The sequence below is a fragment of the Falco cherrug genome, chromosome 2 (assembly GCF_023634085.1).
Source record: "Falco cherrug isolate bFalChe1 chromosome 2, bFalChe1.pri, whole genome shotgun sequence".
Lineage (NCBI taxonomy): Eukaryota > Metazoa > Chordata > Aves > Falconiformes > Falconidae > Falco > Falco cherrug.
Window position 1 is genome coordinate 121,561,417 of NC_073698.1, and position 27,648 is coordinate 121,589,064.

The 27,648-nt window shown below is 42.7% G+C and overlaps 2 protein-coding genes across 4 annotated transcripts in view; one reads left to right on the forward strand and one right to left on the reverse strand.

The window, feature by feature from the left end:
* The window catches only part of ABI3BP (ABI family member 3 binding protein), a 166,213-nt gene extending 162,725 nt beyond the window's left edge, over nt 1–3,488 (forward strand). Inside the window, 1 exon segment of the mRNA XM_055702821.1 lies at nt 1,413–3,488. Within this exon segment, the coding sequence (XP_055558796.1) occupies nt 1,413–1,528 (116 nt within the window). The 3' untranslated portion in view covers nt 1,529–3,488.
* A 120-nt stretch (nt 3,489–3,608) lies between these two features.
* On the reverse strand, nt 3,609–27,235 carry TFG (trafficking from ER to golgi regulator). Of its 3 annotated transcripts, XM_055702299.1 has the most exons (10): nt 27,101–27,229; nt 24,872–24,970; nt 24,237–24,286; nt 22,650–22,858; nt 15,983–16,066; nt 14,940–15,086; nt 13,678–13,845; nt 11,235–11,375; nt 6,792–6,887; nt 3,609–4,373 (listed from the first exon to the last, which is right to left on the reverse strand). In XM_055702299.1, the coding sequence occupies exons 4-10, from the start codon at nt 22,831–22,833 to the stop codon at nt 4,033–4,035; spliced, it is 1,161 nt and encodes a 386-aa protein (XP_055558274.1). In that variant the 5' UTR covers nt 22,834–22,858; nt 24,237–24,286; nt 24,872–24,970; nt 27,101–27,229; the 3' UTR covers nt 3,609–4,032. The 3 variants fall into 3 exon arrangements, with proteins under 3 accessions (XP_055558274.1, XP_055558273.1, XP_055558275.1); XM_055702298.1 differs by lacking the exon at nt 24,237–24,286 and having other exon boundaries at nt 27,101–27,227; XM_055702300.1 differs by lacking the exons at nt 24,237–24,286; nt 24,872–24,970 and having other exon boundaries at nt 27,101–27,235.
* Between the last annotated feature and the right edge of the window lie 413 nt (nt 27,236–27,648).

The window sequence follows — 27,648 nt, forward strand, 5'->3', positions numbered from 1 at the left end:
TCTGGTCTAAGTAGGCATGGGACTGGGTGTCCTAAACGCAGCTGAGACCTGCCTGGGTACTTTTCACATGTTGCCAAGGCTTGAGCATAAGAAAATGGTACTTATGACAGCGGAAGGTGGGCAGCAGTGCCAGCGGGAGGTGTTCCTTCCCCTGTGGGCTGTGCCGATGGACACCTGCGTGCTAAGTGTGTCATAAAATACTTCACCAAGGAAAAGAGCGGAATGGTTTTCAGTACAGTTTCAGTGTGTTGACCAAACCTTCCTGTGCGCGGTGCTTCCTTTATAAAGCACCTCACAGAAGTGCCAGAGGTGTGTCAGGGTAAGGTGTGGGGGATTAAAGTGAAGTGCTTAAAGTAAAGTAGGTGAATGATCTGAAAGGTGTTTATGTAATTTTTTTAGGTTTTAGGAGGGCTTTGCTTTTCTTTTCCCAGTCAGCCTCGTCCACTTGTAAAGGTATTTTGTTTGTGTAAGGGATTGTCTGAATCCACTTGGGCGTTGCCGGGACAGCAGCCCTCTCAGTTGTACCAGATTTACAAAATATTTTTAAAAAGTCAATAAAAAAAAAACTTTTACATAAAAAACTTACTACCCCCACTTAAAAGACACTTAACTTCTATTTGTGTTCAGCAACTGGATTTAATTGAGTGGAATCATGAGCTAAAAAAATACAAAACCAAAAACAAAACAAAAAAACCCCAACGGAACAAGAGAAAAAAAGCTCCCACCTGTCCTGCAGCTTGTATTTCTAGTAAGTGACCAGGAGAGAGCAGACGGATCGTCCATTGCTGCCCCGTTCCCCGGCCAAGGGCAGGGCAGGGGCCTCCAGGGCTGGCAGGGGGTGCAGTGCGTGCGCCTGCTTGCATCCCTGCGTGTGCACTCGCGTGCTTTGGCTGCACGTACGTTCCTGGCGATCAGGTTGGATCTGGCACTAGTTGCTCGCTTTATGAACGTGACGTGCATGGTTTGAGCGGGAGGCGCCTGTGCCGTCGCGAGCGGGAGGTACGGCCTTCAGCGTGGGAGTGGGGCGGTGATGTGAAGTAGGCCCAGCGGAGGGTCGCTGCAGTGCCAAGGCTGCTGCGGCAGGACTAGTTCATCCTGGTAACTTTGAGAGGAGAACGGCCTCCTGGTCCGTCCGAGAAGACCCCAGCAGCAGCCCAGAGGGGGAGGAGGGGGCAGCAGCCTCACCCACCCCTCCTCCAGGCTGCGGCCAGCCCAGGCGCTTCCGCATGTCCTGGAGTTGGGGGGCGAATGCAGCTGTTGCAGCTGTTGAGCTGTGCCCTCGGCCCGTTTGTGGGCAGGGGGTGGCAGCCCAGCGGCCAGTGTAGCCCACTGCTCGAGTTGCGTGCTGACTGCACAGGGCATCGGAGGCGCAATGGGGGCCTCGTGCAAACACCACGCTCTCTCTCCTGCAGGCTTTTTCAGGGCAGTTCGTCAGGAACCTGTCAAATTCGGAAAAATAGGCGGGGAGACTCACATTAACTACGTGCGCTGGTACGAGTGTGGAACATCGATACCTGGGAAGTGGTAGCTGCGATGTGAACCTGGCGCAAAGGCCCAGTATCTGCCACCGCCGGCAGCTGCCCAGCGCAGGCCCGACGCCGTGTACGGCACACCTGGCCCCTCGGGGAGTTTGCTGGTGTGCAAGGGCTCATACAAATCTAATGCCAATACCGCATTAATTGTGTAATAGCGTAGGCTGCTTACTGTAGTTATCCAGTTTTACAAATTTGTTTTTAGATTAAAAAAAATCCCAACCAGGCTAGGGACACGTCATAGAGTAACATGTAGGGAAGCTGGCTCCCTATTCTTGAGGTACGGTTTATAGGGTATCGTAAAAGATACAGTGTGTATATTATTTATCACAATGTTGTAATAAATGTTTAAGGCACAGTTACAGCAGTCGTCATGGAATGGAACGTGTGTCAGTTTTTAAATATTCACTGGTTTTCTTGTAACCCGAGTGCCATAAGCTACCTGTCCAGATGGATCCATAATGTCTCCCGGTCGTAAATTACAGAAAAGACCCTGCAATGTTTGATACCCTGCACCCAGTAAACTTGAAGCGCTTTCTCTTCACATGTACAAACAGTCCATACCCTGCCAAGACATGGCGGTAGGTTGCTGTACGCGCAGCTTTACCCACCAGGCCAGTGGGGCTTTCCCCATGTTGGTTTTCAAACATCGGCAGGGGCAGCTGAGCCAGCCAAGCCCCCCAGCCCGTCCCTGCAGCGGCTGGGTGCCGGGTTTGGGTTCCTCAAGCTGCGGCAGGCAGGCACGGACATGCCTGGGATTCACTGAAAAGCCCCAACAACTGGCCTGCACGGCAGCAGTGTCTCATGACAACACAGCTTTCAAAGACAGTCACTGGTTCAAAAGCCATGTGCACGTACAGCGCAGGGGGACTTGGAAAGAGAAAGGAAACAAAAATAAGCCTGTTATGATAGTCGGTCAGGTTTAATTTTATTTTTTAAAAAAAGGTGGGTTTAAAACATTTTTCACTGGAGACTAAGGGGAAGTAGTGGTAACTGAACTTAAAAAGTGCTTTACAGCTATTTTGATTAAAACCTCTCCCAAAGCTACTTGTTGTACTGCTTGAACATTTATGAACTAAATAAAGAGATGTAGGGTTTTTTTTAAAGGTGTTATTCATTACATTACTAATGTATTGAAAAAATATGAAACAGGAACACCCATATATATATATAGTAGAAACAGTCATTTATAGAAAATGCCTTATAAAGTACATTGCAGGTACACTGTACTCCTAATAAAATATTTTTTAATCAAATGCTTTTCTTTTCTTAAGTGTTTTACATGAAAACAAGTATTAGTTTTGTGGCAAATGCTGTTACTTCAGGACACAGTTTGATCTGACACAGGCACAAGCCAAACCGCGTGACAGCACCTGCTGTCTCAGGTCCAACCGCTGTGGCAGCAGCAGTGTGTAAGGGGCCGAAGGGGTAGGAATGTCTCACTCCATTTCCTCATTTGTCTTCATGAGAATACACCCAGCTTGATCCAGTTCATTTTCTTTTTATTTTTTTTTATTCCCTACTTAATGTATTCCTAGAATCCATAAGATGGAAAATACTAACTGGGAGAAGGTTTTGCCCTTGGCTGTTACATGGTCTACTGAATTCGTTACAGCTCTTGATCTGCTTTTTCTTGGCTAAAAATCGAGTCACTAGAATTGCACTCCCAAGTTTTTCTGGGTGGCAAAGAACCTGTGGAAAGCTGTTCCTTTCAAAGAGCTCTTTTGAAAAAATATGTTATTTAGCTTAAATTTCTGAGTAATAAAGCCACACACACACCACCCTTGTTAGAAATCATACAGCCCCTTATCACCTTCACCGTTAGGTATCCGTCCCTGTCCATGCACTAAGAGGTTACATGGCCATTACAGCAGCAGAAGGCGCAAAACCCACCCACTGCCACACAGCCCATGGAAGTGATCCTACCAGCCACGCTTCTCCCTCTGCGCACTGGGCAAGCTGCCTCCCCTCCGCAGCCCCGCTCTGCCCCTCAGCACCCACCCACCCACCCAGCGCATGTCTCGCTGCAGTTATCTTGTTCAGCATTACTTACGTTCTAAAAACCAAGACCAGGCGTTTAATAGATTCAGGGGGTTTATTAGTTTCCCGTGTGAGCGTTACAATTTATAATACATCATATCTAGTTTTACCTCCAGAACGAATCTAATTTAGTACATCATGGTATTAGTAAAAACAAGCCTGATAAACGGGCTAAACTTCCAACTAGCATCTTCGTATCCTCCAAGCAAGGCAAGCTAGAACGTCGATCACTTTACAGACATTTAGGTAGTGTTTCCCAACAACCTGGCCCCAAATTACACTAGGAAGCAGATACAATGTAAAGCAGGAAAGATTTGTTTGGTCATCCATCCCCCTCCCCCCGGCAGATTTTAATTAACAGCTACAGTTGTGCCTCACGACAGTCCCAGAATCTCAAGTAAAAATCCTGGAGCCTGTGGGGATGGGAGCACCAGTGCCCGTCACCCACCTGCCCACCTGCTTACCGGTAGCCGGGCCCAGGCTGCGCGTAGCCCTGGGGGCCGAAGGGAGGCCGGCTGCGGGCATAGGGGTTGGGCCCGCTGGGCGGGGGGGTCATGGTGCTGCCAGGTGGGGGGGTGAAGCCGGGCCGCGGCTGGTAGGTGCCAGGAGCCGCCTGGGACGCAGGGGGCCCGCTGTAGGGCGCGGGCTGCGAAGCCTGCGTGGTGTAGGGCTGCGGGGGGTAGCTGCCCCCCGCGTACTGCGGCTGCCCGGGGAAGGCGGTGGCCGGGGCCCCCGCAGGCTGGCTGTAGGCCGGGAACTGCTGGGCTGGCTGCGAGGGGGTTTGCTGCTGGCTGTAGCCTGCTGGGAAGGGAAAGAGTGAGGTGGGTGAGAGACAGCAGAGAGCCGCGGGCGCCTGCAGAAAGACCTTTGCTTCGTTTACAGTGACAAACGCAACACAATGCCCTAAGCACGGAAAAAAGGCAAACCGAGAGCAAAGGGCCATCTGCCCAGCTTCTGGCACGCTACCCTGGCAGCACAGCAACACCGAGAACAGTATGAAACCCTTCTCCCGTGACTGACTGACACACATGAAAAAAAAAAAAAGACAATCAGTACTTTATCATCATGTCGCATGAAAACTCAAAGGCCTTCACTGGCAAGCGAGGCAGAATGCAGCCTTTTTCCCCAAATAAAAACTAAACTGTCCTGAAAGACTGTCAGGGTTTAATGCAAGTCATACCTTCCAGTACATCACAGGTGTTTTCAGTTTTTTAAATATGAAAAAGTTGTGCAGAACAGCATACTTCAGTGCAAAACTTGCATTTAAACATGTCCCAAATTTGACTTTTCTGTATAAACAAGCTCCCAAAAGGAATTTCTCTTCTTGAACACTTCAAAAATGACACAGACTCCTTTTATGAAGAAATAGCTACTTTATCCATCATGAAACACACCTGCAGCTACTTGCAATGAAACCTCTCCAGTGACTGGAATCCTGTCAGCATTAAACACCAGACACACAAATTATTACAAGTGCACAGCCCTGAACAGAAAGGGTAAGGAGTGAAGAATGCACTGGAGTAAACTCACCTTGAAACTGGGATCAAAATTTACTCATGAGACAAACCTCTGAAGAGCCACTTTTACTACCATGTGTGAACAGCCACACTGTTGCCTAGTAGGCTTACAAGAGCAGGAATGGATCCCGCTCTTGGGGCACAGGGGTTTGAAAGGAGACATTACTCATGGCAACAGCAAAACAAAAAAAATCCCACGAGTCAAGATCCTCAAAAGCTGCTGTTGCTAGGTCCTCAGGAAAAAAAGAATGTTTCTGATAGATCAGGTTAATTGTGAAACCAGTTATGAGAAACAGGTGCCCCAGATCAGTTCTGGTGGTGTTTCATTCTTACTTAAGATGATGTCGAGTAGAATGCAAAACTTGCACTGCAGCTTTCACAGGAACTTCTCCAGTAAAATAATGGATTAGACAATGGTAGGATATGACTAGAAAGCATATGGAAACTCCTCTTTTTTCCCCCACCCCCGCTCAGATTTAAGCCTAAGGAAAGGCAGATAAACCCTTCTGCTTCCAACAGGCTCCTTACTTCTTCTGAAATGAGACTTCAGAAAGTCTGTCACTCTTCTAATTACAAATGTGGGAGTGAGAAATCTGCAGAGAACAAGACACCATTTAGAGACCCACATCAGCCAGCTCTCGCGTGGTGCACTGGAACAAGGGCTGGAGCACGAACCTTCAGTTCCAAGTTTTCTAGGGTCCTTATCCAAAATAAACATGGAATTTCTTCAGAAGCTCTGGAAGCATTCTCATCTACATCAGAACTGATGCACTCTCACTGTACATGTTGCACACCAAAAAAAAAGGGCCGCACAGGCTCTGTTCTGAGACACTTGATGGTATGGGAGGCTTTTGTTTAATTTAAGGAAGACTGTTTAAAACAAGGAATGATAAAAGCTTTGTATCATTTTCTAAAAGCAACTTGCAATTTGTTACAGCATCTGCTGTTACAGGTTCACACCTGCACTTCGGCTGTATTACGGTTCCTCACATAGACTATGCATTATGAGATGCCGGCTGCTTCTAAAGCAAATAAACTGAAATTGTGAAGTCAAAGTTTATTTTGGGTCTACGCAAAAGCCAGCTTTTCATACTTGACCACATATAAACCACTAGTGCACTAAAATGTTCTTCTGCTAAAAGTCTACTGGCACCTTCACTTGAGGCATCAGCAAAATCAACAGCTAAAAAAACCCTGTCACTTGGTAGTTTCACTGAAATTTAAAGTATTGATAATAGCCAAGGATTTTCTAAATGACAGCTATAGTCAGTGTTCACACCACTGAATTTTGTACATGGAGATCATTCTCAATGCAAGAAATAGGGGCCATCTTTATACACCTCCAATATTTAAGGAAGCTAAATTGGGATGTTTTAGTCACTTAATTGCTAGAATCCCAAGACCGCAGAAGTTAATTCTGAAGACTGCACATACTTCAGGTGATTCACCTTGCCTGCTGGTCAGTAACAAAGCTTGCTTTTTGGTCACCATCAGGTAGGACTGAGATACTGGAACCCTAACTCGGTATTTAATTTACTGACAGCTACAGCGCTCTCTTACTGGTCATTTCCAAATTGCGCCGGTTCCCATCGGAACCGCAGGCACTCGGGCTGCTCAGCACCCTGACCAGCCCCACAGGTTCAGGAACCGACGCTCACAGGGCGCCGCAGGACAGGAGAGGTGCTACAGCTCAGCCGCTTACCTGGGTACTGCACACCGTACTGCTGCTGGGGCTGCGGCTGGGCCTGTGGCTGCTGAGCGGGGTAGCCCGGCTGCTGGTACTGTTGATACATCTGACCTACAGAATAAAAACTTGTTTAGTTGAAGCCCAGTACCCTCACTATATTAAAAACACGCAGCGAGCAACATCCTAACAGTTCAAAAATCACAGAAACAAACCCTCTCACAACATGTAAAAACTTTTAATTACTTTTTTAAATCTGAACATGGTGAAGTTTGACTACTATATGTTCCACCTGATTATCAGCTGAAATCAACCTACAGATTTTAGTTTCTGAACAAACCTGTTCTGAAGACTAAATTATGTTTATCTACCACCAACAGAATAAACAGTTGCAATCTGGTACGTGAGGCTTACTATTTCATGTTTTCAGAGGATGCCAGAAGCCACCCACCTTAATTAGTGCTATTCTGGTGGGTAACGGAGCAGGAATCTTTAAACATCTTGATAACTGCTCCCGAACTTACAGTGTAAATTAAAAGTACTTCAAAAGTTAAATGTGTCCTCAGATTGTCTGTTTATATTAAGTTTTTAAGACCCATTTCTGCATCAAAGTACTGTAAGCAGAGCTGTACATTATTCACTCTGACCACATTTTCCAGACGTCATCCATCTCTTATTATCTGACCTGCTGTAAGCCAAGTTTTCTTGAGAGACCCAGGAGTATACACCCTAAAGCAAAAATAAAACCATACATTCTTAAACTTGGGTATTCCAATTCAATGCTCATTTTTCCTAAATTTGATGATTCCAATTTCTTGGCAAGAAATATTTGTTTAGACTTAACCCGTGGGCCCTGTTCAGGCATTACGCTTCCACTGTTCCTCAATTTACCAACAGGCACAGTCAAAGAACAAAACCAATTATATTTCAAAACTAAAGCTTTGCTGCACTGGAGCAGACATGGAAACTTCAGTATTATAAAGTGTTAGCGTACTATTATTTGTTCTGCAAAGATCAGCAGACTCTATAAATACACTGTTGGGCTGTATCTTCTGAACTGCACCAAGAAAAGCAACTCGGCTCAGCTCCAAGTCCTCCCAGACCCCTGTGCATGCTGCTTTAAAAGAACTCCTTATTTCTTCTTTTCTCTGCATTACTTGCAGCTGAAAGCAACGGTATTTTCCATTCACACTAAGGTGTTCAAAGTATTTTATACTGCTGCAGTTATTCAAAATATTATTTGGTATGCAATTACTGTGGGATGAAGAGAGTGCTAAACACAAGGCTTGAAGAGAATTTAAGCCTGTTAGCTTGATAATTAGGTATTAGAAACCCAGAATGCATGCTTTCTGTTTCTTGAACTCACGTTGTTACAGGGAGGTGTGGGAGAACAGCCCAGCGGCTGCCTGTCTGCCTTGGGACAGCTACCTACAGGCAACACAGAACGGCACCGGCACCTGCTGGAGACCACAGGCAAAGGGATGGGAGAGAAACAGCGTGGAGTCCTTCCCAAGCCTGCTGAGGCGGCTTGCTGTCTTCCACCAGGGCTGAAGCATTAGGGAGGAGCAGAGGGGTGAGGTGTTCCAGCACCATTCAAGAAAGCATTCTTAATTTACAGCCATGAATGCACTCGGGGACCCTATGGATCCTTAAGCACGGTACGGTTTTCCCCTCACTGCATTTTTCACTCCGAAAACAAGATGAGCTACAGCACCAGTGTCTGGTTTTGTACTTAGCAGTGCTCAGTGCAGGCATGGATCTGCCAGCATTTACCATTGTTCCTGCACCCTGAAAGAGCCATTTTAGCTCAATCCAGAAAAAAAAGACCAAATAGGTATATTCTTTTCCATAGAAGATCATTAAGTGCTTGCAGGAAGGAACTTTTACATCAATTTCAGCAAAATCTAAAAACACGTCCACATCTGTAAGTGGTTCTCATGCATGTTCAGCGACTGGATTTAGTGGTACAAAAGCCCAGGCATGCCACAGGAGACAGCACTAAGCTGAAATGTCTCTGTTACATTGATTTAATTCAAACTAGTTAATGCTTAGAACTTTTATCAGGGGAGGCAAGCCATTAATTTGTATCGGCACATAGAGGTAAGGTGACTTGGTATTCACAAATAACAAAAAATAATAGCCAGCTATGACCACCATAACATTTATTGGCAAAGAACGCCATTAAAAAATAAACCCCAATATATCAGAACGATTGTCGCATGACTGGCATCATCATTTTACTTATATACTCAAAATACTGGGAAGGTGGGTGGGAGGCACTGCTTAAGGTGTTTTTTTAAGAAATGAACTAATATTTTAAACTAGTTTCTAAGAACAACATGCTCTGCACCAGCAGTTCCATTTGTGTGAGCTAATGCTGTTGAAAACCTAACCAGCAAAACGTATGTAAAGTTCTGGCTGGGCTCCGGCCCTGCACTGGTTCTCATCTCAGCTGCAGGAGAGCAGGATGGGACAACACAGGCCCCCACATTACCACTGGACCGAGATACTATCAAACAGTGAATTACGGAAAGTACTCCATCTTCCAAAATAAGTCTTTGAACACTTTGGATAAAAGCAACTTAGTTTATGAAAAAAAACTTAAGAGGCTGACAATCACACATATGTTACCCAGCTTTGGTAAGAGACTGCTATTTACTGTACGCATACGACGCACAGAATAAGCACCTCACTAGTATTTCTGATGAACAGAGTGCAATGACTTCTGATCTCTTCTGAAGAACTGAACCATCTTTATCCAGACTGAAGAAAATATAATCAATACTTCAATATTTCAGTGGCAATAATAAAAACTGCATAAACTACAAAACTTGAATAATTAGTGCTGTTGTATTTCTATGTGTGAAAGAAGATCTTGGGCAGAGTTACAGCACAGTTCAGTTAAGTGTTTAAAAAAACAAAAACACCACCAACCAAAAAGCCACACACCATACTTTCTTCAGCCCAAATTTAGAAAAATCATTACATGTACTCTGATACATGAACCTAGACAACTTCTTTCCCCAGTAAGATGAGTTTTGCTGAAACAACTACTTTTTTCCCTTCCCTGGTATTAGCATCCATTCAGAATTCCAACCTACCGCTGCTAGTTCTCTTAAGAGTTTAAGCGCTTTTTCGTTTCAGCTCTAGTTTAACATCAACACTTAAAACCTCATACCTTATGGTATTAAAGTAAAAATACTAAATTCATAAAATAAAGGTTCAGTAGCTGAGAGTCTGGTTTTTTAATATTAAGTTTGCTGGCTGCTGACAGGAGAACCTTGAAGCACTTTTTTCCAAAAGTAGCTTCCACACACAAACACCAAACACTTTTATCTATAAGCTACAAAGATGTCTCTTGCTGCCTCTTTGTATCACTTGACTAATTCTTAGGGAAGCAAGCAAGGAAAAAAGAAAAAAAAAAAGCCTGAAAGCAGCAAAACAAGTGTTTTGGAAGTTCTGCTGCAACCACCTGCACTGGTGCCTGCTTAGATATTATACCCAGCTACAAGCTGCTCCATCAAAAATGTTACTGAACCCCTTCAGGCAAGGCATTCCAAGTGACTGTGGATACTGTCATCACCCTCACTAATGCCTCTCGTGTCTCAGCACTGTGCCAGTACAGAAAGCAGCAGAGGGTTGTAACTTACTTCTATGCTAACACAGAAATAACTTTGTATTGTACTTCGTAGGGAGGTAGAAATACCAAAGCGAGTCATTCCACAGTTTCATCCAGAACTATGCAGGTCTGAAGGCTCAGTGCTCTTTGCAAATATCAGTAGAAAAATGATGCCCAAATGTAGCAAACCTCTGAACAGGTTTATTCTTACAAGTCAAGTAACATGTAAAAGGGCAAAGAACTCTGGTTTCAAATTCCTTTGTAAAGGCCTCAGGCTTTAAAGGAGAGCCCATTGAGGCTCTCATGGGTTACACAGGCAAACCACAATGCATGTGAGATAGTTAAAAGGTTTAACTTGACGAGCACAGAGCCATACATAATAAAGCAGCAATGCAATAATAACGGCTCTGTTTTGTTAGAAACTATGAGTAAACATTTTCAATTCACAGTAGACAAGCCAACAAACTGTTAGCTGAGTGAAAGCTTGACACGACACACAGGGTATGAGACGAACCAAGGTCTTCAGATAGATTTACAGTGCAGCATATATAAATCTGCCTTACAGTAAAGTGAACAGAGATGCAAGTAGGAAACAGTACCATGAAAATCCTCCTCATCCTCCTCCTATTACATCACTCACCCTTTTAAACAAAGCTACTGCTCCATCTGCCGTTTCTATCTTGAACAGCATGTGAGGAAAAAAGTTTTTCTGCCTAGTGGCAGAGATGAATTTGTAGTTGGGTATCAACTTTGGGTCTGCCAATTGGCAGTCACAGATACCGATCACCCAGATTCAAACACCATCACTCACACCCTGAACAGTAGAAAAACATGCTGCTTACCTTCCACCTGACCAGTCTGTGGCTGTGTTCCGGGGTACGGAGCCTGCTGGGCCTGAACACCAGAAGGGTGGGCTGCAGAAGAGGAGGAAGCGATACTGTCTGGTGTTCCTGATCGCTCTTCCGCAGGGGCACTGGGTGGTCCTGCAGAAGCAAAACCAAAAGACAGTATGTGAAATGAACAGAGTCTAGTACAAGACGATTCCTTTGTAAAGGTTTTAACCTTTTTTCCAGTTTTCCACAGATTTACATAAGAGGGTGTCACACCCAAGCTAAGACTAAACATATTTGCACATGTAGACTGTCCTTTGAAAATATTTGAGTGGGGGTGGGGGTGTGGTTCCACCTGTCTCTAGGTCACTAAAATTCACCATTCCAAGGAACCTGACCCATTTGTGGGACAAAACCCTCCATGGCAACATGTTTTTTCCACAGCTTCAAGTGTTAACCTTGCACGTGTACACTGAAGACTTGCTACATTTGGACAGAACATGCAGTTACGTACCTATTCTTTCTCATCTGGAGCAAAGGTGAAAGGCTTCAGGAAACTATTCAAATGCACTTGTGTTCTACTGTGGCCCACACAGGCCCAGGCAACAGTGTTTTACCAATAGTCATGTGGCATGTGAACAGAAAACCTCCAAGGAAGCTGTTAAAATCGCACTCCCGGACAGGATATGGCAGGCTTCAGTCTAAAAGCAACTGTCTGCTCTGATAATTCTGAAAATATTCCAGCTAGCACCCAAAGAAAGCACAGAAACAGATTTTCTCTATGTTAGAGAGAAGTTCTGACATATGCATGTGAACAGGTATAATCTACTACAATTAAATGCAAACTATTTTGTTAGAAACAAGGGAGCTTAAACCTGGATCTTCACAGCTCTTAGCTACATGAATGCAACGTATGAGACACTACTTTCAAATACATGATTAAAGTTAAGCACAAATAGCAGAATTGCTGCAAATTCACTTTCAATTTAGTTATATTTACACAATATAAATATGCATCCGTCAAGCCCTTAATTATGTTTTCATGTTACCCTTATTAGGGGGGAAATTTATGAAATTTGCCTACTTCTGGTTTTGCCTTTATATACGTAACTGTGGGAATGTAGCTTTAGAAATGGGATTTCTTATATCCTGCTTCAGTGGTCCTCTGTTAAGTTCTTTGTACATTCCAAGCACTGTCAAGTCAGTTCCTTCTGTCAGAAGAATTATGGAGACACATAAACACTGAAGCATCACTGATGCTACAATCAAAGCATTAACTGACACTGAGGCTTTGTGCCAAAAGAAAAACCCACTTCTTCAAGAATTAGCTCCGATTTTCTGCTAGTTGTACTTCATACTCAGCCATTTCATTGTTCAGAGGATAGCCCGTTGTAAGCTTTTAATTCCCATCAAACCTTTATCTGGTTTGTTAAATAACCATGCTGTGACAATACCCAAAATGTGCCATGGAGGAAAAGATCACTCAGTAGGCCTGATCCACGGGCTAGTACCCTGATCTGAAGACAGCCACTCTGTCCGCGGGTACAACTTTGGATCCTGCAGGGTTGCAATCATGCAGGGATCTATTCCTATCACCGTACACTTCTGCCAAGGCAGTCGTACTGTAGCACCAAGCTCCAGTTGCTATAAGTTTGTCTATCTGTATCATTACTTCACACATCACATGAAATGGACTTGCTCTACAGCTGAGAGTACACAGCAAATCCTACTAGCTAACAGTAGTTTTATTTTCAGCTTTCAATGCTACATTAAACCTTGCCAGACCCATGAAGATTCTGTGCAGAATCATGTCTCAATATTCTGCATCACATTCCCTATTACATTCTATATTGCTTTTCTAACTTCAGGTATCCTGTACTAAGTTGACTGCATTCAGTTTAGTATAATCAGCTTTTACACGTTTAGCATTCTACTACTAGATAGGGCTGACAGTCATGCAGCTCTTCAAGAATAAATACATGTTATTCCTTTCCGTTAACACTAAGTTGACACTATTTACTTCTGAAATGAAACAAGAAAAAAGATGGGGTTGTATAAAATATTCTGACTGACCCGAACAGTAGAAGCACAAGAACTGCAAGATCAAACCCTAAGGCAGAGCAGTGAATACTGTTTTTCTCTCTCTGGCAGACACTAATTAAGTTACTTTATAGCACAGCATTAAATAATTCAAATAAAGTATTTTAACCCATTTTCTACCCCAAGCTAAAACACAATGCTAAAACCAACAGGAACGTGTTAACATTTTGTATACAAAAGTCAGCAAACACAGCCACAATACCATAACGTAACAGGTTTTAGAATTCTGAAAAGAAATAGTGAATACAGAACACAGCTTAACACATTCAAAATACAAATGCTGTATTACAAATCAAGATTTGAGTCATCAATTCCAAACTGGTTTTGCTTTCCTCTTTGTAAGATACGCCCTTACCTGACACCTGATCGTCTGTCAAGCCAAATGCTGACATGACATTCTTGCTGATTTCATCCTGGTTCTTTAGCGGATCGAACGCAGACATGCTCGCTGCTATAACTTGAGTAGATGGCTTAACGTTAGAGTCAGCAGCAGCAGGCTTTTCTTCCCTACCATCTACAGCACCTACAAAACAAAATGCCCAGTTATTAATTCTTGGGCACTGAAACACCACCATACAGATATATCCATATATTTGTATCTATATATATTCAGAAACCCCTTACCTAGTCAAGTGCTACCTTTTCTTTTAAAAACAAGCAACTACAGATAGGGTTTAGCCTGGATAGTTTTGATTGCACTCTTAAGATCATCAACCTAACCTCCTTCCAAATGGTTTATAACAAGAAACTGCGGTATTTCACTGAAATTAGTTACATTGTAGGAACAGGGGCTGGGATAACAACAAAACTAATAAAACTTTGAAGAGTAAAATACAAAAGTATCCTAAAAGAAAGGCTGGAGTTCTTTGTTTGCCTCTCTACTCAGAACACTGTACCCCATGACTTTGTGTCATTATCTTCTGTGTCCAGCTCATCCAAGATCTGTAGTTCAGCACACAGAGGTATAGTTTTTTATAGTACAACAGCCCTAAGCTAGGAGACAAGTGCCTCAAAACTGAGAGAGTAAGACCCGTTTTGCCCTCCCCCAGTAATCCCTTCCCACCCCTACCTGCACTCCTGTGCTGCTTACCCTGAGACAGCTCTGATGCTGGTCTGAGCTCAAAATGTGTGGATTCAATTTCCTGACTTGGCAGAAAGAGTGGATATAATTTTTGCTGAATTTGCTTTTTACTGTTTTAGTGAATCAAACTTGCTTAGCAACATGACAAGACAAGCACCAGAGCTAGCCCAATGTAAGCAGTGGAACTGCTCAGGTGGGACCAAGACCTCTTCAGCAACAACAAACTATTAATTCAGGTCAAATCCCTCCCAAAATGTTGTCATGACTCACAAGTGTCAGTTACAGCATTTTCATACATTGCAACAAAAACTCAAGACTTTGAAGTTTCATTCCTAAATTGACTTAGTGCTTTACTCCAGATAATTTGAATAAAAATTCTGCCTCTGAAATACCTGAAGCATTAAAAATTAAGTTCTGAACCATCAAGCAACAATTAAGAATGATCACAACTGGCATTCAAGCCTCCGTTTTTCACTCTGTTAAACAACACACAACTCTGCAAATCAAACCAGACGATTCTTTGCCAGGCTGCCTACCATTTTCAGGCAGATTAGTGGAAAGCCCTGGTTCAGACGGCGGTTCTAAACAGTCCAGTAAACGATTGACTTTATTGCGAAGTTCTATCAGCTCTCGACGCAGGTATTTCACCTGATTAGATTCTAGGGGTCTTGGTTGCCCATTCACTGCAAAACAATAATTAGATAAATTTAACACTGTAGTAACATTCTGACATCCAGTTTAAAATTGAAAAGAAAAAATTAAAAATTCCCAACCTTTACTTGCTTCTAGCATCATCCTCCTCTGTAGAGTCTAAAAGTACCAACGTTTAGTCAACACAGACTGAATACATTCTAGACCTTACTGTTCCTCTGCTGTCATCTCAGTTCAGCATAACACACAGAACAGAACTGCAGAGTGAAGTCTGCGGTACATTTCTGCATTGTTTGTTCATTTCCATGAATATACCCTGAACAATACAAGTATCATACATGGTTACGGAAAGCTGTCCCTTTAGAACTAATGCAGCATACACAACACTGCTGCAATTCATGAATAAGGTCAGTGTCCAAATTAAAGGCTGCTTGCTATTCCTTGGAACTATGTGCTAATTTACCAATAGTAGCCTGGAAAACAAATAACTATTTTACACAAAGGTCAAAGGATAAATGTTAAAATCTATTCAACTTCAAGTGATTAATGTTAGTTTTTAGCAGTGTACTAGTAACACTGCAAGATAATCACCATCTTAAATTTCTCATGTACCTGCAAAGAAAACCTCACAAATGCTACAGAGTGGAAGACAACACGGAAAATAATATTAAGAAAAAAACACTGACCACATATATAGGTATGCCAAATAATTTAAGCAATCTTACAAACAGAAATAGTTTGTTTCCTTAAGTTCAGATGCCACAGGAAACATCAAGGGAGAAAACAGATACCATGTATTAATCCACTATTTTTAGCTTACTGATCTCATTCTTCTGAAATGACGAAGTTTTTAGCACCTCCCAGTGAAGTCTACTGCCTGAATTTTAATAAACATTGTTTTCAAAAAAAGACAATCTTCTATACTTACCAAACAATGTCAGCTTAAGTATCCTACTGCATTGAATTGCAAAGGAAAGATCTGAGCTATCAAAAATTGTTATAAGATCTCCATCTGAAAAGAACATGAAAAAGTTACATTAAAAGCAAAGCCTATTAACTACTGAATAAATACTTCACAATACTACTTCACAATAGAGCTGAAGAGAAATTACTTCATTACTCAAAAATAACTTTCCCTATTTGATTCTAGGAATCAAACTGAAACTAGGAAAAAAGTTTCTGATTTTAGTGCGAGAGTCATTATGCAGGAAAATTATGTGCAGAAGGTAGGGCAGAAGCATGACCGGCTCCTAAAGGGAGCCTTCTGGCATCAGCCCTTTGAAAGGTCCATATAGCTCATCATTCTTTTATGCTACATACAGGATAAAGCATTAGAGCTGAGAGTTCACAAAGTACAATGCCAGAAAGAATAATGGTTCCAGTTAAAGTTGCATGCCTTCCAAGTGGCTCCACAACCGTGCTGCCCATGAACACACAGGAAAGTCAAGATACATAGCACAAGGCAATCCCAGTTCAATTTTGAAAAAACAAAACACGCACACTAACAAGGGAAAATTTTAAGTGACTAGAACACTTTCTCAGGTTATACTCAGAACATTGAGGTGTGAAACCAATTTTCAACAAGGGAATGATAATAAAGTTCCTGTGTAAATGTGAATAGTAAAAATACCTATCAGCCTTAACACAAATAAGAATAAATATGTCAAGCATTCAGAAGAATTTTCTCTTCAATGAGGAATGTGACATGAAGTCTCAACTCTCAAGTCATTTATTTCTGTGTCAGATTTCAGAGGAACTCCCATCCTAATGCATCCTAATCAATTTGCACATTGCCATCAGTCACAGAAACGATACTAAACTGTATGGGATCCTTTATTCTTCAGATACATGGGCTATGCATAAAGCACTGAACACCTTTAATGATATTAATACCCAAGAGGTACCAAGTTCCCATTAAGTCTGATCTCTCACAGCTTTTAACCCAAGTCAACCCACATTAACATCTTTGCTTACTCAACAAGACCACAGTTAAAACAAGACTATTCTTCTTTGGCAGGGCAGATTTTCTGCATTTTTAACATATTCAACAGATTATTAATAGATTAAATGAACACAAATTAGGCAGCACAAAGGAAAGAGTTGGAAGGCATTATCAGGAAAACGTGTGTACTGACAAAGGGAAAGAGAAGGGGTAGTACGACCCCTTCCTTCCAGAGCAGCATGACTAGGAACTGAGTTGAATCTGACACTGTCTAATGAAGCTTCACCTTCAAAAGCAACAGCATTAGATAAATGACAGCTTGGAACAAAGCCAACTCCAGGCTACCAATGCTCCTCCCTACAACACTGTCACAAGGACACTCTCTGGACAGACACAGAAAAGTGTTTTTCATACTGATTACTGCCTAAAAATTCTGAGCTACTCCTTACGTGTGGGTGACAAAGTTCCAACGGTATAAAGTTGTGGTTAAAATTTTCAAATAAACAAATGGTTCAGTACAAATAGCCGTAAGACACATGATGGCACACTGAGAAAAGCTCAAAATTTCAAGAACTATGTATCCTAATTTTGTCATACCTGATAACAAGTAACACCTCTGCAAAGGAAGGTTTTCTTAGTATAGTACCATTAGTAACACCTAACAATGCTTATCAGTCTTCAAAGAAGTTGCTTTCTGTCCCAGTTTCAGCTAGGATAGAGTTAATTTTCTTCTTCATAGCTGGTGCAGTGCTGTGTTTTGGATTTAGTATGAGAATGTTGATAACACACTGATGTTTTCAGTTGTTGCTAAGTAATGTTTATAACAAGTCAAGGATTTTTCAGTTTCTCAGGCCCTGCCAGCAAGAAAGCTGCAAGGGCACAAGAAACAGAGAGAGGACACAGCCAGGACAGCCAAAAGGATAACCCATACCTTAGAATCTCATGCCGAGTATATAAACAGGGGGAGCTGGCTGGGGCCTGCCACTCACTGCTCAGGGACCGCCTGGGCATCAGTCAGCAGGCAGTGAGCTATTGCACAGTCCATCCCTTGGGGTTTTTTTCCTTCCCTTTAGATTTTATTCCTCTCCCCTTCTCTGCCCTTTTCATTACAATTGTTGTTATTATTATGTTTATTTTATTTCAATTACTATATTATTCTTAATCTCAGTCCTCGAGTTTTACCTTTTTCCTGATTCTCCTTCCCCGTCCCACTAGGGGTGGCAGTGGGAACGAGCCAGCACTTGCACAGTACTTAGCTGCCAGCTGGGGTTAAACCACAACACTTTCTAACAAAATAAGAAATCTTAGAAATACTAATAAACTGATGACATAATAAATAATTCTTAAGTTTTCCTGAAAGAAATATTGTTGTCTCCAAAGATTTTTTTACATCCTACATGCTGTTTGCACTTTCACCATCTCAAAAAAAATTGGTTGACAGCAGTATCAGTCATGGGTTCACTGAGTAGAAACTGGAAGGTCTCCAAGAGCAGAGGTTCCAAAACCCCACTAGGCAACCTACTCCAGTGACCCACTGCCCTCCCAGCCACAACTGATGCGCAGCCTCCCAAACTGCACTTCATGACTGCTGCCGCCTGCCGCTACCCAGAAGAGTTCACATTCAATGGTCTTTGCAACTCCCACTCCGCTGAGGCTGCTATGGGCTCTGCCCTCAGCTTCCTCTGCACAGCACCGAACAAGCCCAGCTCCCTCCGATGCGCCCTGCGGATCTTCTGCCCTCAGCCCCACACCGTCCTCACTGCATCCTGCTGGACCCTCCCCAAGGCTTTTTAGCTTCAGGCACAGGGGGCAAAGCTGAGCACAGACTCCCTGGTGGTGCCTCCTCACCAGTGCCAGGAAGGGGAGGGTAATAGGGTCCCTGTTTGCCGTTATGACCCATAACAAGACTTAGACAATCAGATCCCAAACAAGTAACTTCCATAGTGTTAAACAGCCCTTTCTCGTTGGCAGTAAAGCAAGGGCCAGGCGCAGCAGGAGCTCCCTTCAGCTCAAACACTTCCTCCAGCTTCACAGTAACCCTTCCTAAATGCTGATACCAAAATCCACTGGTGTCTTACAACAAAGCCCTTTACTCTGTATTCTCCTGGTAACACAATAAATGATAATTACTTCTCTTGCCAATGCACAGCACTGGCAGACCATCTTGTGATGCTTTTCTGTCGTACCAGTCAATACTCAGATTCACTGCCTGAACAAAGGTGCATGTTCTAAACAGTTTATCCTGCACAGCCAAAAGAAAATGTCAATACAGATTAATGTCAGTCAAAACAATCCAGACCACTCCATCTTATTTTCCCTCACCTACTTGAACATCTCTGAAGGCATTAAAAATAATGATTAATGTTTCTATTTTAAATTGCTAGCAGAAAAAAAGGCTGAAAAGCACCAAGTACAGAATTTTGTCAGATGCATAAAGTCAGTTCTATGATTCCTATTGACAGTCACCAAGCAGAGCACATGCTTGGATTCATAAGAAATATGTACATGTCGAGGCACACAAAAGTCTGACAATTTAAGTATATTGGATTTATCAAACAAAACTTTTCATTTTAAGGAATGTCAATGAAGCCTAATTCCTGTTAATATGACATAGATATGAATATACAATGTTAATTATTTTCTACTGAAAAGTAAAACAGACTCTCTATTATTTTCTCTATTAATGTTGTTACTTCAAGAACTTACCTTTCTCATTTTTACAAGAGACATAGCTTTTACTCTCTACAATTTCCCATGTACCCTAAATATTCCCTGCTAGGCCAATTATAATTTTTTTTCTTTAGTAAAAGCTAGTGACTACTTTAACCTACCAAGGGATTCAGACTTCCACTTTCACATCAATTTTGCACCATCATGAAGCATTCCCATTCTTATGACATTAGAAATTAGAATAAATTAGAAATGTTTAAGACATTAAACATCTGCCTCATTATCCTTGGCCCTGCTAGCCATGCTTCCTCATCTACTAGCTTTATTTACCCTTTTTTTCCCCCCCCCTTCCATTTTTGGAAAAAAAAAAAAAATCCAGAAAACAACCACCAAAAATGTAGTTTTCCTTCACTTTGGTAAATCTACCAAAGGTAGTGAACATTACTGATGAGCACACCGCCTTGATTACACGTAGTATGAGTTAATAACTCATTATTGGATCTGACACAGAGACATCAACTTCTACTGCAAGGTAATGAAGGGGAAGAATAAAAAGCCAATCTCTATTAGCACTCTAGTTTTAAATTCCAGCCTAACTTAAAAATAAATTAAAAAACAGTAAAAGTTTCTACTATTGGTTCCATAGGAGCTTTAGCATATGTAACTCAAATAACATGGTGTGCTTAAGACGCAGTTCTAATCCAATTCATACAAATTCACTGCTGGCAGGCCTCACTAGTTTGTTTGGGGGTTTGGGTTTTTTTGAGCATTGTGTTTTATGACATATTCGAGAACCTTAAGCAGGACGTGAAAATTATTTCACACCTAGTAGCGGCATTTCCTTAGTTCAAAGTTTGAAAGATGCCAAGCTTGAATATAAAACCTAACTTCACAAGGCCGTAATTAAACTGAAACTTCTTTTCCCTGGTAATTAAAAAAAGCATCACATAACCTAAATATAGCTTAGGAATATGCTTCTGACTATCTTAGTCCACAAACCCAGAGACAGAAGGATCGTGATTTAAAGTTTCCTAGCCTCTGTGATTAAGCATATCAGTTTGAAGAAAAAAAAAAGTATTAGATTCAAGGATCATGACAGTTTGATGAACATACAAAGCCATGATATTTTCTACAAGTTTTAAGTAAGAAATCCCATATTCAGGCCTGAAGATCACTAGCTTGACATGTTACAACAACAAGAAACAAAGCCAGGAGGGGTAGATGAAGCATTCTTCTGAACACTCAAGGAGTGTGCATATGAGTTGTGAGAAGACGCAGATGAAGGTTGTAGAAGTAGTGGAAATCCTTAGACCAACTTGAAGTATCTCCTCATAACCGATGAAGACAAGTGATCCTCCAGGTCAGGAGTGATAAGTAACAAAAGGGAAATGGAATATATACATTCTAGCTAACGCTTCTAATGACTGAAATAATTTAAAGAAGAATCTTAGTTTAGTTGAAACAAAGTCAAGAATACCACAGTCCTCATACAAAGCTTGAAGCCTAGTTCTGTTAACTTCTTCCTTAATCACTTGTGACTTCTGGTATTAACAGCATTTAAACATCCTTAGTAGTGATGATCAGCTAGGATAACATACACTGAAATTTCACATCACAGTGGAATATGAGTACATTCTGAGACAAAGAAAACTAAAATTAAAAGTAGGAGGTCTCTAGCCTGTGAAAGACAACCAAAGAATGAAATTAGTCTCCATCACGCACCAAAAAACTTCCATCACTTCTTCAAAAAAACACAGATAGAAGCATACACAGAGAACTATACTAAAGAAAAGCTAAGAATGCAAAAAAGGGACTATAAGCTTTAACTGAATGAAAAAGCATCCATTGGTTCCCTTCCACCTTTCTCATTCCAGAAAGAAAAAAGAAACTGAATATGTGATAAGAAGGGGAAAAAAAAACCTACCACAAATCCACTGAGCTCTCTCCCACCAGAGGATCAAGACCCAAAATAATAGCCCTTCATTGTATATCAATTTTGATGAGCAGAGTCTCTCAAAAGCTTAATGAACTTGAAAAAAACTGTCTCAGGGTCATTCAATGTGAAATTTTATTGCCTAGATGTATGAACAAAAGTCATTTGACATTTCAGGTACCACAGACATTGCTAAAGTTTCCTGATGTTATTAAGGAAGATGAACCTGAACGTTTCAGTAATGTAGCTCTTTTACTGTACACCAGGATAATTATCAGTGTCTTTGATCTGACTAAGAGACTTTGGATTTTATCACTTCATTCTGAGTTTCATTTTATGAATACCACCTCTCTGTCCCAAATTAAGTAGCTTATCCATGCCCCACACTGACATTCAAAGAGGAAAAACCCTCCAAACCACAACTCTTTCTACACATCTCAAACAAGGCCCTTTTCATTCTGTGGAAGACCATCTTTCTTAGGGTTCAATTTTTTTAGCACTAATGATTGAGATTTCTTTGAAACAACCAAGGTCCAACAGATTCAAACCATCAAACCAAGGGTAATATTACTTTTAATAAATATTTCAGACCAAATTAAAAGTCTCTTCTAATCTTTACTGATGAAGGAAAACATAATCAAGAATTACTAGTACATAAATCAAGTTTTCAAAGTCTTGTAAGAGCTTGTGTTAAATCACATAATCATATATGTTTATTCACACCTCATCTTCAAACCCACTTGATCACTGAAAACACATCAAAAAATGGTTAAATGAGTGGACAGAAGGCAATAGCTGCATAGCATAGCATTAGCTTCCTGCAACAGCAAAGAATGAACTTTCAGATAGCTGGTATTTCAGAAAAACTGGAGGTAATACTACGTTAAGACAGCATAACCACAAGAGACAGAGATTCTATTGTCTCATTCAAAGGATTTCACAAGAAATCAGTCACATTTGCCAAGGAATCCTGACAATTTTGAAAAGGTGAATTTCAGTTTCTGTCCATAGATAAAACACATCAGCACAACAGCAGTAATTAAACCTCACCTTCATCTTTGTATTTTATTGTGACTTCATCATTGCTCAGAAGTTTTCCTCTAAACACTCTCTGCATCATTAGCACCAATTCATCATAGGTGATATCTTCATTATGAATAGGAATTCTCCTAATATCTTCCCCAAGCTGAGCTTTAATGATCAGCTTCCCACTTAAGTCCAGCTGCCCATTCATGGTGGATTCCTTATTGCCTGCAGACCTGATAACAACAAAACATTAAAAACATTTTAGCAAACTAAACAGTTATTTGAATGTATCTGATGACAGTTGTGAAGCTTCCCATCTCTGGAAAACATTACTGTTAGGAAGCTCTCCAGAGAACCTCTCTTGGATGCATTTTATCATGTACTAATTTCTCAAACAATAAAGTGCATCATACATAAACTGAGCTCATGAGCAAAGAACTCTCTAAGATCCGACACTTCAAATTAGCAGTTATGGTTCCCAGTGCTCAGAATTCAAAAGTAAAGATTATTTTTAAAAGTCAGACAGCTTTTAAATATGTGTGACATTTAGAAATTTCAGCCTTGGGATACCAGCTGTAAACTGCCATGGGAAAAAGGCTATAAAGGAACTATTATTCCCTAGGATCTGCTTTTGAGATACACGTATACATGTCTCTCAGGAAAAGTGAAATTGCAGCAAAAGCAGTCATTATATGTAACATTATATGGGTTACATTATCACCTTATCAGATTATTTTTACATCACCCGTAATTATGACAACCAGCAAAGGGGGTTTTATTTTATCAATCAAGAAAAGACTGCCAGAACAAAATATCTTATTTCAAAGACTATAGGTAGTAAGGTGGCTTTACTATGGGGATCAAGTTGAATCATGCTTATTTCATGAACAAATAAATGAAAAGCTAAACATTTTTTTTATTATATGCATGATCAGAACACACTGAGAGTTCCCCTCCAGAAAGGAATATACACATTTTTTCCTTTTTCTAAATTTTGACTGAGATGTTATAACCAAGATTTTACATTTTTAAAAGCTGTTCAATAGGCCATACATTAGCTACTCATTAGGCTTAGAGCCACAAATTTGTTATGCAGTGCATGTGGTCAGAACAGTTGGTTACTCTCAGAGCTTTAAGATAGGTGGACAACCACTCTAACATAAAAGGAAGTGCAACAAAGCCATCTTGTGTCCAAGCAACACACAACATATACTTCAGTTACATCTTTAACACGTTACGTAAGACAATTTAAAAATTATCACTTTCTATGAGGCATCTCTCTTGTTAAAAAACACAAAAGCCTTATGTTTAAAAGAAAAACAGAAACTACAGAGAAGTTACTAAGCAGAGGAATGAAAAAACACACACACACACATGGTAGCCAATCAAAGGTCCCCGTCTTTCTTCACTGTTTGGACAGGGCCAAAATAGATCTGGAACGAGGCACAATTAAATAAGCAGTTATCTTAACATCTGAAGTACAAATACTGGAGATCTTAAAAGCAGGCAGCCCTACACATCAAAACTGACATTTCCAAAGCCACATGTACGCAAGCATTCTCTTGTGCAAAAAGAATTATTGGTAGAGATATGCAGGTATTTCTCCCTTACCTTTAAGGATGTTATAACGGTGCGTTATGAGAAAACCGAATTTTGCTCTCCTACCAGAGAAACAAGACACTCAGCTAAAGCCTTTAATACGTCATACCTTGACGCACCTACATATATTTAACTGCTGTTTCAATGACAGTTTTGCATTGAAAAGATGTAGCATGATGCTATCTCTAGAGTGAATTCAATTTCTCAGGTTTTGTGTAATTGATATAAAGCAAACACTTCATGCAAATCCCTTTGTTTAGCCCAATGACATCCAAAAAAAGAGGCAAGAAACTACTGAACAGAACTCATTCTTCTAATCATGCATAACAGGAGTTAGATGGATATAGTCTGATTGCAGACTATACATATATAACGCAATTAACACAGCCAGGTTGCTGCTGAGACCCTATGATGAAACAGTGAAGTTTATAATATCATTAACGCTCTCTAATGCATTATTCGTGTTTTGCAACATAGGAGTCTTAACTTCAAGCACATTGGCTCACATCTAATTAACACTTTAAGTTGGCTGTACAAGCACAGGGTTTTGCAGAAGTTGTTTGGATTTTTTTTTTTATTTAAAGCACTTCAGCATCCATCTACAGGGTTTTCTTTCACCTTCTTTCCAAATAGAAATTTATCATTACCTTGCCTGTCTTACGCTGGATTACTGGACAGAATTCCCACCTCACTTCAGGATTGAGTCAGCATAAGCAGTCATGCACTATCAGTGCCAGAAAACGGAGCTGCATCAGAAAAAAAAAATTAAAATATTTATTTACAGTCACCCTTCCTTAGAATTATATACCTCACATCCATCTTTCACTTTAGAACATCTTAGTGAATATACCCAACCAAAAAAAGTCACTGTTTTATCCATATTGTAACATTTTGGATACATTTTTTGTATGTAATATGAAGATTTAAATTTTTTAGTATTGTAGAGTTTGAAGTTCAACCAAAACAAATCATGAACCAGAGTTTTACTTTCATAACAGTAGTAGTTTATTTTTGATAAATTTTGTAACTGCATGTAAGAATTATTAACAGTAATGTGTTCCTTTCCAGGACACTGATCTTCCCCAGCAGTCCCAAAATATTTATTTGTATGGTCTCCATCTTGAAACCCCAGGTTAAAGAACCTAAACTTCGATTAATTTAGCAATACAAAAACCTAGAAGCCAATTTTGTATCTTAAGACTGAAGCTTCTGTGGCATTAATCAGTGTGTCTTCAAGGACAGACTGCATAGCATTAAGACAGACTACCAAAAGGAAAGGAGTAGTAATGCCACTTTCCCACAGGCCAAGCCACCGAACTGGGCAAGAAGGAAATGCAGTCAGAAATATACAACCACTTAAAAACATGACCTGCCCTCATTTCAGTTTAAGATTGTGGGGTTTCTGCTGAAAGCGTATGTGGTGAGCTGCATGAAGTTTATGCAGTCGACCCTGATTGCACAAGTGCTTAATGCCCAGAGCTACAAGACAATGATTTAGTATACAGACCAGTCCAGTGGAGAACAAAACTGTGCTCCTCCCTCCCACCTGACACACGTACCCTACCCAGCACTCTTCTCCTCGTCTGTCTCACACACTGATTTGTAACATGATTTGCTGCTAACCAGAGAGAAAAAGTAGATTCCTCTCATCCACATGAAATTGGGCTCTCCTCTTCTAATTCAACTGGAAGTAAACTGGAACAGACAGGCACAAGACATGCAGGATGGAAGCAGAGAGCAAGCAAACCCCAGAGAACAGACAAAGCCTCCCTGGTTATCACAGGCTGGCAGCTGCTCCCCTCATCCTGGGCATGAAACGTTCGCCTTCTAAAAGGTCTGTACTCGCTCCCGACAAGGAAAGACTGTTGCGACATACTAAGCAGGTGAACAGAACAGACTGAAGTGACACAGCTGAATGGACAACTCCCAAGTGGGTTTTTCACAGATGACACAGAAGCTCACTAAGAAGCTTTTTAACAGTGTCTACTTTCTTGAGGGGGAAAAAAGCGAACCAAACAAAAAAACAGTAATGTCATCCTGTTTAAAGAAGACTACTTTTTGTAAGAATCCCACTGACATCCTTCTAACCTTCCCGGTGTACCGCATGCGTTTTGGAGGCACAGATTTTTCCCTCCCCTCTTGGCTCACTGCCTATGTACATCATGCACCGATCTGAACGGTGCATGTGGACAGTGACCGTTCAATCTAAGTCAACAACTTCAGGATCCCACCTAAAGCCACGATGTTATAACCACGCTGGATTTTACTACCCTTTTTGCATTGCAACAGAGAAAAACTGCCTTGCCTAAGCAAGGGAAGAACAGGCATTCCTGTTTCTCTTTTTCCCGTCAGAACAGCGGCAAGGTGCAGGGTGAAGCACAGCGACAGGGCCCAGCAGCACAGCTGCCCAACCCCGCCCGACGGGGCCATGAGGGGTCTTCCAGGGTACCTGGGCGGTGGGGCGGGGAGCCGAAAGAGAAGAGGTCCTTTCGTTTTCCTCTGGGTGGGCCGACAGGGAGCAGAAATCGGGAAGCGAGGAGCCTGCAGCCCCTCTGGCTCCCCCTGCGCAGGGAGGAAGGGAAGGCCTCCCCCGGCCCTCACCCCCAGCCCTCCACCCCCCGCTCCCCCGGCCCTCCACCCCGGGCTCCCCCGGCCCTAGAAGGCGAGAGGCGGTCCCAGCCTCCCTCAGGCGCGGCCGGAGGACCCAAGGGGTCTCCCGGCCTCTCCACCAGGGGCCGCGCCGACCCTGGAACCGGGGGAGGGGGCTTGCTCCGGGCCGCAGACCGCCCGCCTCCCTCACGGGGAAGGCAGCCGAGCCCAGCCGCCCCGCTCCGAGCCGAGCCCAGCCCAGCCCAGCCGCCCCGCTCCGCTCTTACTGTGGCGCCGGTCCCGCCGGAGGAGGCCACCCGTCCCTCGCGCGCCCGGCTGCGGCCGCCCGTACGTGGCAGGCAGGGAAGGGGCTGGCGCGAGGGCCGCGGCTGCCGGGCCTGCGCGAGCCGCACGCATGCGCGCTCCCGCCGCCCCGCCACCCCGGCGCCGCGGCGCGCATGCTCCGCGCGGGCCCGCGCCGCGCCACGCCACAGGCCGGGGCGGGCCGCGAGGCGAGGGGCGGGCCGCGAGGCGAGGGGCGGGCCGCGAGGCGAGGGGCGGGCCGCGAGGCGAGGGGCGGGCCGCGAGGCGAGGGGCGGGCCGCGAGGCGAGGGGCGGGCCGCGAGGCGAGGGGCGGGCCGCGAGGCGAGGGGCGGGCCGCGAGGCGAGGGGCGGGCCGCGAGGCGAGGGGCGGGCCGCGAGGCGAGGGGCGGGCCGCGAGGCGAGGGGCGGGCCGCGAGGCGAGGGGCGGGCCGCGAGGCGAGGGGCGGGCCGCGAGGCGAGGGGCGGGCCGCGAGGCGAGGGGCGGGCCGCTGCAGCCGCGGGTTCGCTCAGA

Bases quoted from the DNA above. Each gene is read 5' to 3' on its own strand.
- TFG (XM_055702300.1), bottom strand. From the start codon at position 22,833: ATGAATGGGCAGCTGGACTTAAGTGGGAAGCTGATCATTAAAGCTCAG. The intron at 16,067-22,649 runs GTGAGGTTTAAT...TGTTCTTTTCAG, and splicing joins AATAAAATACAAAGATGAAG to ATGGAGATCTTATAACAATT. The intron at 15,087-15,982 runs GTAAGTATAGAA...ATTGTTTTGCAG, and splicing joins ACTTAAGCTGACATTGTTTG to TGAATGGGCAACCAAGACCC.